Genomic DNA, 19,726 nt, shown 5'->3' with positions numbered 1-19,726 from the left:
CTAGCTTAATTTTGAAAAATCGGTATGTGAGCCCTCATAATAAGAGGATTTTGACTTAAATTTTTTTTCATCAATTTTTTTCGCTAACATCTTTATCCTTACATCGAAAACGCAAAATTTAGAAAAAGTCCAAAACAAAAGTTGTTTCTAATGCCAAAACCTTCAATTTGAGACGGAAAACCGTGATCTAGCTTAATTTTGAACCGTAAGCCCCCATAATAAGAGGATTTTGACTTAAATTTTTTTTCATCAATTTTTTTTGCTAACATCTTTAAATGGCTCCTGTACATCGAAAACGCAAAATTTAGAAAAAGTCCAAAACAAAAGTTGTTTCTAATGACAAAACCTTCAATTTGAGAAGAACTCAATTTTCAAAAATGGGTACATGAGCCCTCATAATAAGAGGATTTTGGCTGAAATTTTTTTTCATCAATTTTTTTCGCTAACATCTTTACAAGATCTTTAATGTTTAAAAAAAATAAATATTTATTTTCCGCTTATTTCAAAAATATCTTATACATTTTTAACTTAAACCTTTTTTATTGTTTCTTTTACAGGCTCTCACTAATGGAACTATGGATAATTCTTATGTACTTGCAAAATTAGAGGAACTATCAAACAAGAAATTTAATTCTCTTAGAGAAGAACTAAAAACAAAAGCTTTATAGATTTAGAAAGTTAGAAATTTATGATGAAATTCTTAAAATATAATTCAAAAGAAGAGCCCAAGAACAAATACTTTTGATGGAATCGGAATAAGAGATATATGAACAACCTGATCCGGCTAAACTACTCAACGATTTTTCTTAAAGACTTCGATTCTTTCTGTTATATGTATGGAAGACCATTTATTGAAACTAAAAATTAAAAAGATACTGCAAATCGATAAAATACTAAGTTCCTACTATGTTCTCAAAAGTTAATAGTCTCTTCTGTTTTAAGACAAAGTATTAAGAGACATATTCAGAAAAACAAAAGGAATCAAAGGAATGAGAACATATTATGAAGAACTTCTACTGAGAAGCAAATTTTCAAAATTCTCTATTTCTATAACAATAAAATGAATCTTCGGCAAAGAGAAAGAAGAAAATAAACCTTTGGATGCAAAATTTCTGAAAACTTCCTTTGACTAAAATTACTCAAAGAGAACAATACCCCCCAATGTACTTCCATGCATCTACGCTCCTGTCCGACTCAAACAAAGAAAACAATTTAATTATAACCGAAAATCGTTGCTTCACTCTCTTTTGGTGAATCATCGTCGCACATTGTCGACACAAAACATACACGCCTCATCGTCATCAATCATCAATCAAGTGCACTGCTCGTTCTCATCATGCATGTCTTCCGAAAGATTTTTCGGATAAACACACTGTTAATGACAGCCATCACACATCAACATCAAGTAGTGTGTAAGAGATGGATAAATAACAACGACTTGTCTGAATGGATCGCATTTGACTTTCGAGCAAAAGGTGTATATCGTTTGTTTAATTACAAACAAGCATCGAAGCACGATGTAAAAGCTGTTACGAAACGTCTCTTTTTTGTTTTTTGGTGTTGTAATTTTGGTAAAGGTCTACCTATGAAAGTTAATGAAATATTTGTGGATCAAATAGATACATGGAAAAGAGGTAACCTTTTATACTCTTTGCATATAGAAATAACGATGACAACGGTTGCCACGGATTCTCGTCATAAATAACTTTTCGTGTCAACTCACATCATGCGAGAGTCACATCATTAAAAAAGTTTAAAAATTAATTCATTCAGTTCAATTATTATTATGAATTTATCAGCTAGTAGCATAACTCAATTGATTGACAACGCGACAGTATGGAAAAGTAAAAAAAAATAATTATTATGGAATTTTTATAAAAGCGTATTTTTAATTCGTTTCCAAAGATTTTCTAAAATTTTCTAAAAAAGAAAACAAAAAATTTTTAATTTTTTTTTTTTAATTTTCCAAAACAAAAATTAAATTCTTCTGATTTTATTTTTTTTAATAAAAAAAAAAGAAAAAAAAATTCTTTAATTTTTTTTTTAAATTTTATAATAGAGAAAAAAAATTCTTATTTTTTTCTCAAATTTAATTTTTTTTTTTAATTTTCAAAAAAGAAAAAAAACTTTTTCTTATTTTTTTTAATTTTCTTAAAAAAAAAATATTTTTTAATTTTTAAAAAAAAAATTTTAAAAATTTTTTTTTTTTTTTTTGAAAAAAATTGAAACCTTGTTTTATGGTTTTTAGTTCGCGTTAATTTATAAATATTTCTCTATTTTAGAAAATTTTCAAAAAAGAAAAAAAATTTTTTTTTTAATTTTATTAAATAAAGAAAAAATAAATTAACGCGAACTAAAAACCATAAAACAAGGGTTCATATTTTTCATTTTTAAAAAAATTTTATAAATGAATCAAAAAATGAAGAACTTATGTCTTTTATCTTAATTAAAATTTTTTTGAAATCTCAAATATTTTCAAAAAATTTTTTTAATAAAAAAAAATAATAAAAAATTTAAGGGCTCTTAAAAACGTAATTTTAAATATTTTTAAAATAATATCAAAAGTATCGATTTAAAAATAAAAATAATTTCACATAATTAACAAAACATGAACATTATTAGCCAAAAATATTCCATAAATTTTCCCATACAGTCTCGTTATTATTGAATTATTTTCAATTTCACGCTGTTCATCAACTCGCATTTCAATTGAGTGCAAATTAAAAAATCAATAAAAAAAGCTGAAAAGTAAACAAAATAATTACCTGGCTCGTATTTGGACTCACATCGATGAATTTCCCATATTGCTTGGGTATCACAGTGTTAATACTTTTATTATTGTTCGCAGCATACGCAGGCAAGAAGGAATTTTGCGAATGCACGCCAAACACAAAGGGTCCTTCGGTGTCTGCTGTGATAATTTGTCGGGATGGCGGCAATGGAGAACCGCGAACTTGTGATGTACCATTATTTGTCGTTGGCGGAGGCGGCAATGGTTTCCACGAAAAGTCATGTTTTCGCATTGCCTTCGGTGTCTCAAAATCCGACGACGACGAATCCGAATCGTTAATTTGATTTTTGTATCGCGGCTCGTGATTCGTGTCACTAAAGACGAAATCGCTGTCGCCATACATGTTAACGCGCGTATTTAAACTATCGTATTGCCGCGGAATCGAATTGAAGTCATTAAAGCCGTACATTTTTCGTTCGGGGCTTTTGCGTTTGGGCGGTTGTGGCGCGAAATGTTTCCGTTCCAGCAGAGGGCGCGTCGAACGGTTGAGCGGATGATCGCGAGATTGCATTCTTTCGGTTAACGTATTCTTCATGGATGCCGAGGACGATGCAAGAATCTGCTTAATTTGCGGCGGCATTTAAATGGAAGCGATTAGAGACACTTTTCTCTTGCGGAATTTCAACTTCAGAAAACATAAAATGACTTCTTATCACTTTTAACACGAAATTGGTAAATATTTTTCTTTTCACTTGACTTCCTCTCGATATCTTTTCGCTTATTTTGTATTCAAGTACACTCGATTTTATTTGACTATTTTAAAACACAAACATTGGCTTGTTGCTATTTTTTTTATTTTTATTATTTTTTTCTCTGATGTTTGATCAGGACTGTTGCACTGAAAAAAAATCAAAAATCAACCTTTTTTTGCGAAACTTTTTTTTTTATTTGATTGCACTTTACTTTTTTGTCTCTTTTTTCATTTGATTATTTGCATATGATTGCTGCCGTTAACATTCATGCGATGCGATTGGAGACCGCCAATCAATATTTGAACGCAGGGAATTACTGAAAAAAAATAAAAACAAAAAAAAAGTTATTTAACTTATGAAATTTCAAATAAGCTGGAGAATTGGAAAATTGTACACAAATGGTTACAGAGAGCGGATTTGATGCAAAAATTATTAAATAACGAAATGTGAACCAATCTATAATCCGTCGTTGAATGTAAAAAGTTAATAACGATTTAAATTTTCATTTATTTTTTTTAATATTTTTTCAGTAGTAAAATGTAATATTTTTAATACTATTATGAATATGAAATTCAAACAATGTTTTTATTTTATTTTTTTAAATGAATTATTTAACGAAAAAATTGAGTTGGATTAATATTTGAACTGAAATCGATTATATTTGATTGTGACAATTTTAAATCACAACAAAAGATTTTTTAAATCCTTTTTAACTTGATAAATTTAATTATTTTATTTGTTTTTTTTTAAATGTTAAAAATTAATAAATTAAAAAAATACCTATTTAAAATTATAGAATTAAAAAAAATTGAATTAATTTTTATTAATAAAAAAAATAAAATTTATCATTTAAAGAATTTTAAAAAATTCAGAAGTAAAATTAAAAATTAAATAAAAAAAAATAAAAATTATAGAATTATAAAAAAATTCTAAATTAAATTATTTAATTAAAATATTAATTCTTTATAAATAAAAATTTATTTAAATTTTAAAAAAATTAAAAAATAAAATCAATTTAAAAATTAAAAATTAAGTAATAAAAAATTAAAAATTTTAGAACTTTAAAAAAAATTTAAATTAAATTAATTAATTAAAAAAATTAATTCTAAATAAATCAAAATTAATTGCAAAATATTAAGAAATATATAAAAAATATTAATTTTTATTTAAAAATTTTAATAATTTTTTAAAATTTCATATTTTTTGTTAAAAAAATTAGAAAAATAAAATTGATTTTTTTTTATAAATTAAACAAAATTTAAAATTAAGAAATAATTTGTTATTAAAAAAATATTCAAAATTACAGAACTTTAAAAAATTTAATTAATTAATTTTTAATTAATTTAATTAATAAAAAAAATTGAAAAATAAATTTTAAAATATTTTTTGTTCAAAAAATAAAATTATTTTAAAATTAACAAAATTTTTAACTCAAACAAAAATTTTAAAAATTGAATTTCATCATATTCCATGCATTTCCTGTATTAAAACTTTTTACACTTTCAACATTTTTGGTTCCGAAATCATCGAAACAATGCCTAACTAACATCCGGAAATACATTTACGATCGATTTCATCATTTTGAAAAATTACTTAATTACATAGCAAAGGTGAGTAATGTTCTACGGATGTTCTAAAAAACCAAAAAAAAAAGTAATAATTTTCGGATTAGGTCCATCTCTCCATTAACCATGAAGAAAAAGTGATACACGATACACGTCTGTTCTTGCATTTCCGTCGAATCAATTTAAATGGCTCTTTATCGAAATAAATCTCAACAGAATTTCTCTTGAATTGTAAATAAAAATAGAACAGCAGATGTTCGACACATGCACCTTTTAATAACAAAACAATGCACAACACACAGGTAAACAACTTTTTTTTGTGTGACCTTCATCTTTTTTTTTGTATTTTTTTTTTCGTATGAGCTATAAATAAAAATTTGTGTTTGTGTGTGATGAGACACTTTTCGTACTACCTGTGAACTAACACGCATCTGTGTTCCAAATAAATAAAAAAAATATTAATTGTTTCTTATCTCTCGAAAAACAGCTGAGATATTGATTTGGACTTCAAAGTGTGACGAAATCAGATTAATTGAACGATTTAAAGTCGAAAATAAAAGTTGAATGGAGCGATTTTTCTTTGAGTTAAGCTAATTTTACATTTTTGTACTCCTCATTTCACAATTCTATACTCCTCGTGCTCTAAAATAGCAAATTTTACTTTTTTGTACTCCTCTTTTTCATATTTTCTTATTTTTCGTGTATTGAAAGATCATTTTATTGAATTTCACAATTTATACTTCGTGGATAAAATAGAAATTTCACTTTTTTGTACTCCTCATTTCACATTTTGATACTCCTCATGTCTTAAAAATTTTTTTATTTGACTTTTGAAGTAAATTTACATGAATTTGAACTTCAAAATTGAATAAAAATTGAGAATTTCACATTTTCGTACTCCTCATTTCACATTTTGATACTCCTCATGCCTTAAAATTTATTTATTTGACTTTTGAAGTCGATTTTAGAATTCTTATGAATTTTAGGATCAAAATTGTGAAATGAGGAGTACAAAAATGTGAAATTTACTATTTTTTCACTCCTCACTTCACATTTTGATACTCCTCAAAATTTTTTTTTTTTCAAATTGAAGTAAAAAATCATAATTAGTGAGAAAAAATAAAAAATTATGAAAGTTTTACTTTTAAAAATTATTTTTTTATGATTTTTAATTGGCACTTTCGCAAAGTAAAAAAAAAGCTTTCTGAGAAATGTCACTAATTTACTCCATTTCGCTCGTTAACATGCACATAAACTCCAACAACAGCAATTATTGATATCCATTCATTAACTTTTACATGGCGATTCTTTTTGTTTTTATTGCGACTCGCGTTCGCTCTGTAATTGTAATTTTTATCTCGCTTTTTATGTTTATGATTCGACGATAAATGAAATGATTTAATGAAATGTTGATGTGTGCCACATTTTTTTTTTGTTTTTGCTTCTCAAGAGTGAAATCATTGATCGGCTTGTCGTTAATTTGTCATCAGGCACTCGCTGTTGAAATGTAATTAACACAGGCAGGCGAGCAATAAAAATTTCGACGAATCAGACAAAAAGGTGCGACAACGACGACGAAAAGTGACGAAGCAATCGCCGCAAAATGTTCTGTGGCTTATCTAATCTCAAAGTGTTGTTTTGGTATTTTTTTTTATTTTATCGACTAGCCTTGTTGGATTGATCGACTACTAGACTAATAGATTGCAAAAAAAAACTGATATGACTGCATCAATGTCGCAATGTTTGAAGGATTTCACGTGCGGTTTATCAAATTATCGCTTCGCTGGAAATTTTTTTTCAATCGTTCGTTTGTTTATTTAGTTTTTCGTTTGAATTAGAAGCGATGTAATAGCATGAGTTGCAATTTTTGTTGAAATTTTGATTTTTTTAAATCAAAAATTGCCTTGAATCAGATCTATTTATTAAATAAAAAAAAATTAAATTATAAAAAAAATTAAAAAAAAAAAAAAAATAAAAATTTATTAAAAAAAAATAAAATTAAATAAAAATTAAAATTGAAAAAAATTAAAAATAATTTTAAAAATTAATATTAATTTAAATAAAAAATAATTTTTAATTTGTGTTATTTAAATTAAATAATTAAATTAATTAAACTAATTAGAAAATTTTAAATTTTAAAAAATATTTAAATAATTATAAATTATTTATAAAATAATTAAAAATAATTTTTATTTTTAAAATAATTAAAAATAATTTAAATTATTTATTAAATAATTATTAAATTATAATTATTTTAATATTTTTTTTAAAATTTTCTAATTAGTTTAATTAATTTTTAATTTAATTATTTAAATTAAATAACACAAATTAAAAATTATTTTTTATTTAAATTTTTAATTTATTTAATTTTTTTTTAAAATTATTTTTAATTTTTATTATTTAATAAATGGACTTTTTTAATAATTTATTTTTTAATTTTTTTTAATTATTTTTTTTTTTTTTTTTTTTTTCAATTAATTCAAATTTAAAAATTTAATTTTAATTCAAAAATGGAATTTTTTATAATTGATTTTTTTTAAATTTTTCTATTTCAAGTACTATTTTTAATGAATTTCTTCTAAAAAAATATTTCAGAGAAAAGGAAATGGACAAGGCGTTACCAAAATAATTTATTGAACAGTGAAATCTTTCGCTCGCACTCGTTTCATTTGCAAAAATAAACACAAAAAAGGGGATTTAGCAGCCATTTAAGTTTCAACCGTCCCGCAATAACTGCAACAACGGAGCGTCATGCAATAATCAAATTATAACAAAGTGTTTTGCTTGCTGCTGCAAAATGCATGAAAAGCGAGAAGAGGGAACAACAATAACCGTGTTTAACTTAAAAATAAGCAGCACACAAGTAGAAAGAAGCGTAAAAAAACTTACAAACACAAACAAGAGAAAGAAAAAAACTGAACGGGAGTGCAATAAATATCAGCATGTCAGAACGTTCATCCATGCACAAAGTGCAGAAAATCACAAGGAAAAGGGAGGTTGCGATAATAATCTTTTAAATCTTCTTCTTTTTTTTTTGTTCCTTTTACTGCGTAGCTAACATCATGCACGGCAATGCAATTATTAGATATACACTCCGAACGAAAACGACCTGTAACGCTTTTGCTTTGGCTCTTTGAACGCAGCGGTGAAATAACATTAATAACTAACCGACACAGAAGGTATTTTGCCAATGCATCATACAATTTTGCGTTTCGAAATGTTTTTTAATGAAAAAATCGATTTTGAGCTTATTGATTTTTTTATAAAAAAAAATTAAATTTAATTTTTTTTTAATTAAAAAAATAATTAAAGTACATAAAAATTTAATATCAAGTCAAAAAATATTAAGAAAATTTTTTTTCTTATCTTCAAAATTTTACAAAAATTAATTAATTAATTTAATTTATTTAATATAATTAATTTTAAATTCAATTTAATTTTTTTTATTTAAATATTTTTAATTTAATTAATTATTTTTTCTAATTTAACTTTAAATTTTTTTTTTTTATTTTTTTTATATTTATTTTTTTTTTATTTTTATTTGAAAATAATTTTTTTTTAATAAAAAAAATCAAAATATATTTGAGACTTAATATTTATACTTAATATTATTAATATTATTTTTCATATCAAAAGATTTTTTTTTTCAAAATTAAAAAATTCGAAAAATATTTGAAAATTTTAAAAATTAAACAAAAATAAAATTATTTTATTTAAAATTATAATATTTAAAAATTTTAAAATAAAATAATTTTAAATAAAATTAATTAGAAAAAAATATTATTCATCAAAAAATCTTTAATTCTTATTACCACAAAAACCTTAATTTTTTTAAAAATTATTATTTTATTTTTTTTTTCATATTTAATTTAATAATTATTTAAAATTTTAAAAATAAAGAGAAAAAAATTTTTTTTAAATTTTTATTAAAATTTTATATTTTAAATCAAATATTTATTTTTAAAATAAAAAAAAATAATTATTAAAATTAATTAATTTAATATTTTTTTGAAAATAAAAAATTAATTTACTTTGAAAATTTTTATTATTTTAATTAAAATAATTTATTTTTCATTAATTATTTTTTTTTTATTTTTTTTTTTTTAATTTTGAATTTTAACTTAAAACTTTTTTTTAATTTCAGAAATCCGCTTTCATTTCTCAACACTGACGACGACTTTAAAAATCCGCAAGAACTCAATACTTGCAATGATGAAGAACGATCGCCAAAGTAAACGATGGGAAGTATAATAATAATTGCAAAGACTGTGTCCATTAAAATTCCTCCTTACAATGTTTCTTCGCGCAAAATTTTATCATGCAAGTATTGCTCATGTTATTTTTTTTATGTTTTTGTAAAATTGTTTATGAGTTTATGAAAGGTCACGTTTTATTTTTATTTTTTTCTTTTTAGCTCTGAATCCTCTTCACCGCAGGATCAGTTTCTTGTCTATGAAAAGCAATTAAATTGAAACTTTTGTCCTGATGCTGAAACTCATTAATTATAAAAATTTTTTCAGTTCAATACCTTTTTTCCAATTCATCCAAACCAAGCATTTCACACATCGCTCCAAACATATTCAACAACTTATTATTATTTACAACTTCTGTCGATAGTCGAGGCATAGAAACACAAAAAAAGTATTGAACACAAAAAAAAATATGAAAAAAATACAATGTTGTATTATTATTATTTATTTTTATCTCTATCGTGTACCTTTCGTACCATTTATCGATAGAACAAAAAAAAACTCATACACTCAACTGAACTCAACTCGATATTCATTATATTATTTTAAAAACAACTATAAATTATATCTACACGATAAATAAAAAACAAAACTCATTCAGACAATAAATGATTACGATCCAAGCTGTGTTCGCTGTTATATAACTTTACAAAAAAAAAAACTTTGTTTACGTGGTGCCATCAACGCTCAACTCTCGACTTGACGAACACACAAAAGATGAAGAGAAAAAAAAAGAGTTTGATGCATTTGAAACAAAGAAATTTTAGTTTTCTGATTGCGTGAAGGCAAGAGTTATGACGATGATTGAACCGAACACGAAAGCCTCGAGATGTTTTATTTTAATTTTTTTTTTGTCTAAAAACGATTGTAGACTCAATAAAATTTCTTCTTGAGAAATCGGTTCGTTGCAAATTTTATGTGGGAGTTAATCAATAAAAGTTAAAAGTTTTTGTTCTAGATGGAATTTAATTGAATTATTAAAAGTTCAAAGTTGATTTTTTTATTGATTTTAAGTGAATTTTTAAGTTTTAAAATGTTTTGAAAGGATCAAGGTTGTTTGAAGGTCATTTTTGATCCAAATTTAGTCATTTATGTATTTTTTACTTTTTACCTTTAAAAAATTTTTATTAAGGTCAAATCCTGTAAATTTTTTTATATGAACGTAAGAAAGCTTAAGTTAAGTCATTTATCAAGATTTATGAATTTTCAAATATTTTACTGAAATTTGTTCAATTTTTGCTAATTGAACAAATTTTAGTAAAAATATTTGAAAATTTATAATTCTTGATAGAAAAAAATTTGTTAAATTTTTTTAAATTCATAAAAAAAGTTACAAATTTACTCTGAACTTCAGAGTCTGAAGTTTAAGTTTAATTTACTTTGATGAATTAATTTTCTTAAATTAATTAATTTTTAATTAAAATAAATTAATTTATAAATAAATTATTCAATTAATTAAAAATAATTAATTAAAATTAAATATTTTAAAATATAAAAAAAAAATAAAAATATTTTTGGAAATTTAAAAATAAAATGTTTCAAGTGAAATTTTTTTTATTTTTTTTTTTTGCCCAATTTAATTGAATTTTTGATTATCTTGGATGACTCATGAATTACAATTAAACAATTTTTATTTAATATCGATCAATTTTAAGTGAATTTACATAAAATTTAACAAATGTTCGAAAAATTTTAAATTTCTTTAAAAATTGTAAAGATTTTTTTCATATTTAAACTTTTTTTTTTTTTTTTTTGAAAATTACAAGTAAGAAAAATTAATTGATTAAATTAAAAATAATTTAAAAAAAAAATAAAAAATATTTTATTTAAATATTAATTTTTTATATTTGACTCAAAAGTTCATCAAAATTTTATTAATTTTTTTTCATAATTTTTTTGTTTTTAAAATTGTGATAAAAAAAGGGTTTTAAAATTAATTTTTTTAAATTTTTTTTTAAATATTTTAAAATATTTTTTTTTTAATTTTTAGATTTTTTTCCAATTTTTTATTTTTTTTTTATATTTTAAAATTTTTTTATTTTTATTTTTTTTTTTATTTTTTTATTTTATTTTTTTTTATTAAATTTTGTATAATTTTTTAAAAACATTTTTTTTTCACTTGATCAAAGTTCATTCCAAAGTTCTTTATTCAACTTTAAAACCACCTTGATTTTTTTCTCAAGATTTCAATCACTTTTCAAACACAAAAAGTACTTCATCAGCTACCTTCAATTGTTCATACGGCGCAAAAAAAAAGAGTTTCTTAGCATATCTAACTGGCCCTGAAGGCTCTTAGAAACCACAATTAGCCACGCTTCGTTCGAGCAACGAAAACACTCAATTTAATTTTCCGCTTCATTTCACTTACAAATCACTGTCAAACAATTAATTTTATGGCTGTTCTGTTTTTTTTTCGCTCTCTCTCTCTTTTATCTCTGAGCTGTTCCCGTGTTTATTTACTAATATTTTTACTATTTAGAAAAAACTTTACCTACGCACTTGATCCATTTAACATTTTATTATTATTCATGAGTTGCACATATTTTTTTTAATTTATTTGTTTTTTTTCTGAGATAAACTTTGTTCTACTTTTTTTTCACTTTTAAGTCGAGACTTAATTTTTTTAAAAATAATTTACAATTTTTGCACGAAATAAGTGACCGACATGTGCAAGTTTTTTTTTTGTGGTTCTTGTAAAAAAATGCTAAAATTCACTTTAAACCGACGTCGACGTAAAGTTAAGTTGCGCACACGGACAAAAGCAAACTGAGTTAATACTTAAAAAGAAATTTGAATGGAAGTATTAAACAAACACACACCGACTCACATCGCTTCACTTACCTGTTGATTCAATGTTATTTTTGTTACCTGTGTGTACGGAACAAAAACTCACACACTGACGACTCTTTTTTTTTCCTCTCGACTAATTCATGAATCATTGAGGTTCGCATTGGAAGCGAAACACACATTTATAAAAATAACATCTGTTTGTTGAATGAACTCGACTCGCACACATAGAAGCAAGTTGATCGCAATTTAAAAACTTATCTCCGGTTGGAAGTCGTACTTTTTGCGAAGAGAACAGGTTTTTTTCCTCCGTACCTCGTATAACGCTACGGGTCGTAAGTAATTAACATGTGAAGTCTATTTTGATGGATCCCCAAACTTAATTTTTTTTTGGCAACGAAGAGAACGAATGCCCAGCCTCTTGTCAACGCGTTTCACGTAATTTCGTTAAGAAAACGTGAATGAATCATACAAGTCATATGTTGGTTGCCCCCTTTTACGAGTACGAGACGATGTAGAGGCAATTTGCGCTCTGTTTTAAATTAAATTAACTAGATTGATGCGATGGTTGATGTGTGAGTAGATTACAATCGGCTAATAACTGATGACGACGGAATTGCAGTTTGTAAGGTGACAAGAGACAATTTTTTGAAAATTTAAAACAAAAATTTGAAAATCTGAAGTTTTCAGCTCTAAAGAATTATAATTTTGAAATTAGAATTAAGAGCTGAAAGCTTTTAGTTTTTAAAATTTTTGTTTTGAAATTTGAATTTTTTTTAGATTTTAAATTTTAACTTGAAAACTTAATTTTTTTTAAAAAACTAAAAGAAAATTGAGTACTTTAACTTGTTCGATTCAGAATTTAGAATTTTAGCTCTTTTCAGTTTTTTTAAACTTTTCAGCTTTTGATTTTTTTTAAATAAATTAAATTTCTTAGTTTTCAGTTTTCATAAATTTAAACAGTTTTTTTAAACTTTTCGAAAATTTTTAAAAATTTCAGCTTTTTTCAGTTTTTTAAAAATTTTCAGCTTTTGATACTTTCATCAATTCAAACTCTTCAGTTTTTATGAATTTTAACTGAAAAAACATTTCAGAAAAGATTTTCAGCTCGAAAAAATTTGTTCGGTTCAAAAATTTGGATTTAGCTCTAAAATTTTAAGAATTTCAGCTCATTTTAGTTTTTACATTTTTTCAGCCCCAATTTTTTAATTGTTTTTTCTTTCAGTTTTTATGAATTTAAAGTAAAAATAATCTCAAAAAGAGATTCAAGAGCTTCTGAAAGCTTTTCTGGTTTGAAATTTGGAACTTAGCTCTTAAAACTTAAAATTTTCAGCTCTTTTTTAAGTTTATGAATTTACTTAAATTTTGGTCTTCTCATTAATTTAAACTTTTTGTTTTCGAAATTTGAAAAAAATTAAATTTTTTTTGGTCTTCTCGAAAAAACATTTCAGCTGTTTTCTTCAACTTATACTTTTTTTTTTTGACTTTAATATAAGAAAAAAAATTGAAGTATTTCACTTTTGAAGTTCTTGAAACCAACTTCGATACATTGGAATAAAAGAAACAAGACGGATATAATTTCCAACTTATGAACTGACCAAGTAACAGTTATTATCGCAAATTATTCGGAATCACCAAAAACACAGAAGAATCAAAAGAAAGAATCGGAAAGAACAATAAAACAAAAGAAGAGACATTTTTGGGTTCAAGGAACGTTCATTACATGCCAAAAAAAAAAAGAACAACAAGCAATGACCAACCAACAATTGTCGATTGTTTCCAATGTTCGTGCTGTTCGCCTTTTTTTGTGTGTAAATCTTTTTTTTTTTTTTTTGAACGTAGCAAATTTCAATTCAACAAGTTATTGCGAAACGATGCAAGTAACTCGATACTGATGAAACACACAAGAAATAGTTTAACCAAATTAAACTTTTACTTGCCTTGATGTTGAACATCGCACTTAATACGACTTGCAGGCCTAGGTCTAAGCTAAGCAGAGAAGTTGTTGTTTTTAAATAATGCAACACACCTGTGTACACTTTTTTTTTGTTGCTGCTTCTCTCTATCTCTTTGGTATCTCTAGCTTATAGCGAACGGAGAGATGGTCGACGCATTCAATGCAAAATATTTTATGAAAGAGATCGCAGGGAGATACGGAGAAAAATCAAAAGAGGAAAAAAAAGTAAAGCAAAATATCTAGATTATCGTGCACTTCACTCATCGTTCGTTTTTATTATTTTACTTTTTTTCTGTGCTGCATTGTTTGAAATTACGACAGAGATGGAGGTTGGGGGGAACGCAAAAAGGGCACAATTTTTATTTTATTTTATTTTTTTTTTGAGGTAAATAAGCTCAATAAAAAATTTTGAATTAAAAATGAAGCAGTTGAATTATTGGCTTTTCAAAAAATTTATGTAAAAAAATTACTTAAAAATTTTTACTTCATGGGTCTAATTTTTATCGAGAATGTCTTCAACAATCCATACTTTGATAGGTAGTAAGTTTCTTATATGACGGAAAATTTTAAATTTTTGAAGCGAACGAATTGTAAATAATGTTTTCAAAACAATCAAAGTCAAAGCAAAAATCTCGAGTAATCTCGCTCTGTAAGAAAAGCACCTTTTAGTTTTCCTTACATCTCTTAGCAGCTTTTGGTCTCTTATTTGTTGAACCCTTACCTTGAACAAAAGGTTTCAATAGAAAACATTGATCTTCCTGCTCGAAATATAATTGGTATCAATACTCTTCTTTTGGCGGAATTTCAGTATGGAGAGTTGCTTCGGTAGAGTTTCCATATCATAGTCCCAAGTTTTGTTCAATATACATGTTCGATAATTTGACAGCGGTTATTGATTCAGGTTTCTGTTCTTCTAAGATTCCTTGAAATATTTTTGGGCAATTTTGCATAACTTGAAGAAAATGTTTTAATAAATTTGTTATACTTAGTTTCATTCTGTAATTCATCTGAAATAAAATCTTATATAAGCAGTAGAAAGAACCTGTCATCTCATACAGAATTAAGGCTTAATGGCTTAAGAGTTCATATTCAGTTTTCTCCTATAGTTGAAGGATTTGATAAAATTTTCTTGAGGAGAAAAAAAAATTAAAAAAATAATTATAAATTAAGAAGTTTTTAAGTTCTTACCTATTTTCATCGCCTTTTGAAACCCAAAACCTCAAACACAGGATACGTCACTGCTTGATGAATTCCATTAAAGACCATCGAGTAAGGTAATCTTTTAATATGCACCACTTAGGTAAGTCTAACAACAACATCGTATTCATTTCGACCGCTCAAGAGCTCGAGAAAAAAAAATTGTAATAAATTTCACACACAAAAAATGCTTCTTTCTGTTTCTAAACACCTCGTAAGTACACGAAAGACGCTCTTGTGAAGTGCAACAATTTCCAAGTAATTTTTTCTTACATTTAACTCTTCGTGGCAATACATCAGTGTAAAACATTACCTGCGAGATGCACTTTTACAGTTTATTTAGATAAATTAATTACGATAAAACTGTAATCTAACATTATATGCGAGATTTTTTTTCTCTCTGCTGCAGCAAAAGTAGACTGTTAAACGATTTATTGCTTTGCGATATCATGTTACTTTGCAGATCGATTAATCAGTGAAATTTTTTGACTTTTGATAGACTTGAGGAAAGTTTTTTTTTTTTTTTTGATTGATTCAAACAACATTTATTAATCACTTCAAACACAGCAGGAGAGTCTTTGATGCAAATTCAGCAATTAATCGGATTCGGATTCGTTCAAGAGAGAATCTCTTAATTCTTGATCCATTCCGTTGGAACGATGTCCAGATGGGAGTTCGTCTTCTTGCCCGTACAGAGAGTAGAATTGAATGTAAATTATGAGGTAAGTTGTGATGCCGCCGATCATCTAAAGAAGTTTCATTTTTAAGTAAATTAAGATTTGAGCTTGAAAAATTTTAAGTCTTACGGAACATAACATTGAATAGTTGATGTTGAAAAATCCATTAGCTGAAAAAGTTATTGAAGAGGTTGTGCAGCTAAAGCAGTTTGCAATTCTTTGAACGTCCTGAAAATAAAAAAAATATAAATAATTATAGAAAATTAATATTTTTATAAATTTCAAAACCTCCTGATTATAAAAGTTTTTTTTATGATTTTTTCTAAAATTTTTATTAATTTTTTTTTAATAATTAATTATTTTTTTTCTTTTAAATTTTTATTAACTAATTTTTTTTTATTTTTATTACCAAATTTAAATGAAATTATTTTTTATAATTTTTTAAGCTTTTTAAATTTTACGAGAATTTCTGATTTTCACACAATTTCTCATGATTTTTTTAATTTTTCTAAATTTTGAAAAATGATTTTTTTCTTAGAATTTCGAATTAAAATTATTTTTTTAGTTTTTCAATAATTTTTGTAAAAATTTTAAGTTTTTTCAAAATAAAAATTTAGAACTAAAAAAATTTTCAAAAAAATAATTTTTTTGAAAAAATAATTTATGATAATATTTATGAAAAAAAAATTAAAATAAATTAAATTAAATAAAATAAATTAAAATAAAAAATTCAAACAATTTTTTTATAAGCTCAAAATATAAGGGAAATTTTTGGCTTAATTTTAAAAAATTAATAAATTTTACTTTTTTTTTAGAAAAATGTAAAATAATTAATAATTAATTTAATTTTTTAAATTAAAAAAATCAAATAATTTATAAAAATTTTTTAAATTAAAAAATTGAACTTTAAAATTTTTACAATCATTTAAAAAAAAGGTTTTTTTTTTCGAAAAAATAAAAAATTTTAATTTCAAGAAAAATTTTTAAAAATAATAATTTTTTTCACGAATGCTTTTAAATTTATTTTTTTTTATTTAATATTTTTTTTTATTTAATTAATAATTTTTTATTTATTTAATATTTTTTTTAATTTAATTTTTTTTTTAATTTATTTTATTTATATTTTTAGGTAAAAAATTAAAACTTACCTCAGCTTCATTCACCGAAACAGTCCCATTAATCTTCAAATTGGCAATTCTATCAATGGCAACTTTACTTTCGTTCGAAATCGCCTCACAAATCCACGTAATCGAGAAAACCAAGGAAAAATTCAGCAAAATAATATTTGCACTCAAAATAATGCTCCAAATGACATCGGATCCCATGACTTCAAACGACAAGAAAAACGTGTAAATATAATAAGTTTGAATTGTCGTAACGACAAAAATTGCCGTAAAAACCGCCAGAAACATCGGCCCATAGTAATCGCCAATTAATTTTGCCAATTCGTACAAATCGTGCATCAAATGGAACGTATCGCGTAATTTTTTGCCATCTTTTCGAATTTCGCCTGTTTTGAGCACTTCAATGACGACGCCACACTTGTCGGTCCTAATTTCACGCAAAAGTTGCTTATTGAGAATTTTAAAACGCGCTCGAAGATGCGTCAAAACACAAAGCGCGGCTCCAACACCGAACGAGTAGACAAAAAGAGGCAAAAATGTCAAAAGCCAATACCAAAAATGGCTCACTGCGGTATGGAAACACGTCACATAAAGGTCGTAAACTAACATGTACGAGTTAAAAGTCACCAATGGACCAACGATGAATCCAATTTTTCGTGATATTTTACGTGAATCGCCTTCGACACCGTTCGCAGCGACTTTCTGATCGAAATTGGCAAAGAGATTGCGAATACGTGAGACAATTGGCGACGCCACGATGGGATAACCCAAGGCAACACTCAACGTAACGGCATTGAAAAGGAGCTGAATCCAATTCGAGATGACGGAAATCTTGTTGACATCTTTTCCGTGAGGCACCCAGAAGGACAGGAGCAAAACTGCCCAATAAAAAGTCAAAAAAATTATAATTAAAGACGCGTAACGTCGCGAAATAACTAAATTTGGTTCGTTAAGTTGATTTGGCACGAGACCAAAAATTTTAAAAAATTTCAAAATTTTCACGTAACCCGATTCGAGACCCATTTTCGATGAAATCCAAACGAAAAATGACCAAAAACTCAAAAAAATTTTCTTAAAAAAGGCTTTTAGGACGTCACGTCATTCGAAAAGTTAATCTTGAGAACCGAAAATGTGTCTTCGATTAAATTCGAATTACGCAAAGTCGTCATTAATGGCCAGCCACACACACAGAAATGAAAGCACGTGCGATGCGTTCGAAGACTAGTTTATGTTGCCGAAAGGCAAATCAAAGATAGCAAATAATATTTGCTTGAGAGCGCACAGCAAGAAAAAAAAGATGATAATATTGTTTCAGAAGCAAACATAATAAACATAAGTACATGAGATGTGGGTTGTGGCGAAAAATTTTCTCTCTGTTTGCTACGAGATTTGATGATAGGTAACCTCAGGCAGTCATCCGGATCCGAAAATACGAAGATTTGTGCTTTAAAAAGGGCAGATGGGCTTTCACTTTAGCAGGTTTTGTGATGAGTTGATCGTTTTTATGAAGGAATTTTTAAATAAACTTCTCGTGACTAAAAATGAAATTTTCATGAATTTTTTAACATGAAATATTTAAAAGTCTTAATATTTTTAATGAATTTTACGAAATTTTTAATATTGGTTCATTTTTTTTTCTTTCTGAAAAGTAAATTTTTAATGAAAAATATGAAGTTTTCTTTAAAATTTTTAATTTTTTTATAAAATATCTGAAAATCACAATTTTTTAAAAATAAATTGTTCTCGAAAATAAAAGTTTTGAATAATAAATTTTCTTTTTCGAGATACAATTTTCTTCGAAAGTGTGAATTTTAATTGTCTATAAGCCAAATTTTTAATAAAAAATTATCAAAATTACAGTTTTTTAAACAATTTTTTTTTAAGAAAAATTATTTTAATTAATTTTAAAGAAAATTTTTTAAATATTTAACCTTGAAATTAATTTTTCTAATTTTAATATTTTTTTTAATATTTTAATTGATAATAATTTGAATTAAATTATCAATTTAAATAATATAAAAGTTAAATGAATTTAAAAATTTTTAGATTGAAAAATTAATTTGATTGATTTTAAATCATTAGAAATTAAAGAATAAAAAAATAGAAAAAATAATACGTATAAAAAATTGAAAAATCTTTTTTAAAAAAATGTTAAAAAATAATTATTAAAAAAAAAATTAAAAACTAACTTTTTAATAAATTTATAAAAAGTTCATTAAAAAATTAAAATAAACAATAGAAAAAATTTGTTTAATTTAATTTAAATTATTATGAGTTAAAAAAACTTTATATAAAAATTTAAATTTTTTTATATAATTTTTTGAAAAGAAATTTAAAAATCTTACACGAAAAAAATTAAAAAATAAATATTTAAAAATATTAATGAAAAAAAAAAAATAATTAATTTAAGTTAAAAATTAATTTCTTGAAAAATTCATGAAAGTTTCATTAACAAAAAAAATTTTGTAAGTATTTAATTTATTTTTCTAATTAAAGAAACTTAAAATATCAAAATATTTTTAAAAAATTTTAAAAAATTGAAATAAAAAAAATTAAATTATAATTTCTAAAAATCTTTAAAAATTTATTTTTTATTTATATACATAATAAAAGTTTTGTAATTAAAAAAAAAATAATAAATTATTTAATAATTTTTTTAGAATTTTAAAAATCTTACAGGAAAAGA

The 19,726-nt window shown here is 24.5% G+C and overlaps 2 protein-coding genes across 3 annotated transcripts in view; both read right to left on the bottom strand.

Annotated features, from left to right (window-relative positions):
- LOC134834648 (uncharacterized) overlaps window positions 1-12,004 on the bottom strand; it is a 40,053-nt gene extending 28,049 nt beyond the window's left edge. Inside the window, exons 1-2 of one of the 2 annotated variants that reach the window (XM_063849383.1) lie at window positions 11,790-12,004; window positions 2,766-3,799 (exon numbers count right to left, since the gene is read on the bottom strand). In XM_063849383.1, coding sequence (XP_063705453.1) covers window positions 2,766-3,371 — 606 coding nt within the window. In that variant the 5' untranslated portion in view covers window positions 3,372-3,799; window positions 11,790-12,004. The remainder of the gene's footprint in view (window positions 1-2,765; window positions 3,800-11,789) is intronic. The other variant, XM_063849384.1, reaches the window with a different exon arrangement.
- A 3,831-nt stretch (window positions 12,005-15,835) lies between these two features.
- On the bottom strand, window positions 15,836-18,063 carry LOC134833812 (uncharacterized). Its single transcript, XM_063848267.1, has 3 exons — window positions 17,065-18,063; window positions 16,046-16,144; window positions 15,836-15,985 (listed from the first exon to the last, which is right to left on the bottom strand). The coding sequence occupies exons 1-3, from the start codon at window positions 18,061-18,063 to the stop codon at window positions 15,836-15,838; spliced, it is 1,248 nt and encodes a 415-aa protein (XP_063704337.1).
- Window positions 18,064-19,726: the final 1,663 nt, after the last annotated feature.

Source organism: Culicoides brevitarsis, chromosome 3 (genome assembly GCF_036172545.1).
Source record: "Culicoides brevitarsis isolate CSIRO-B50_1 chromosome 3, AGI_CSIRO_Cbre_v1, whole genome shotgun sequence".
In the NCBI taxonomy this organism is placed as follows: Eukaryota; Metazoa; Arthropoda; class Insecta; order Diptera; family Ceratopogonidae; genus Culicoides; species Culicoides brevitarsis.
This window is presented reverse-complemented; position numbering and strand designations above follow the sequence as displayed.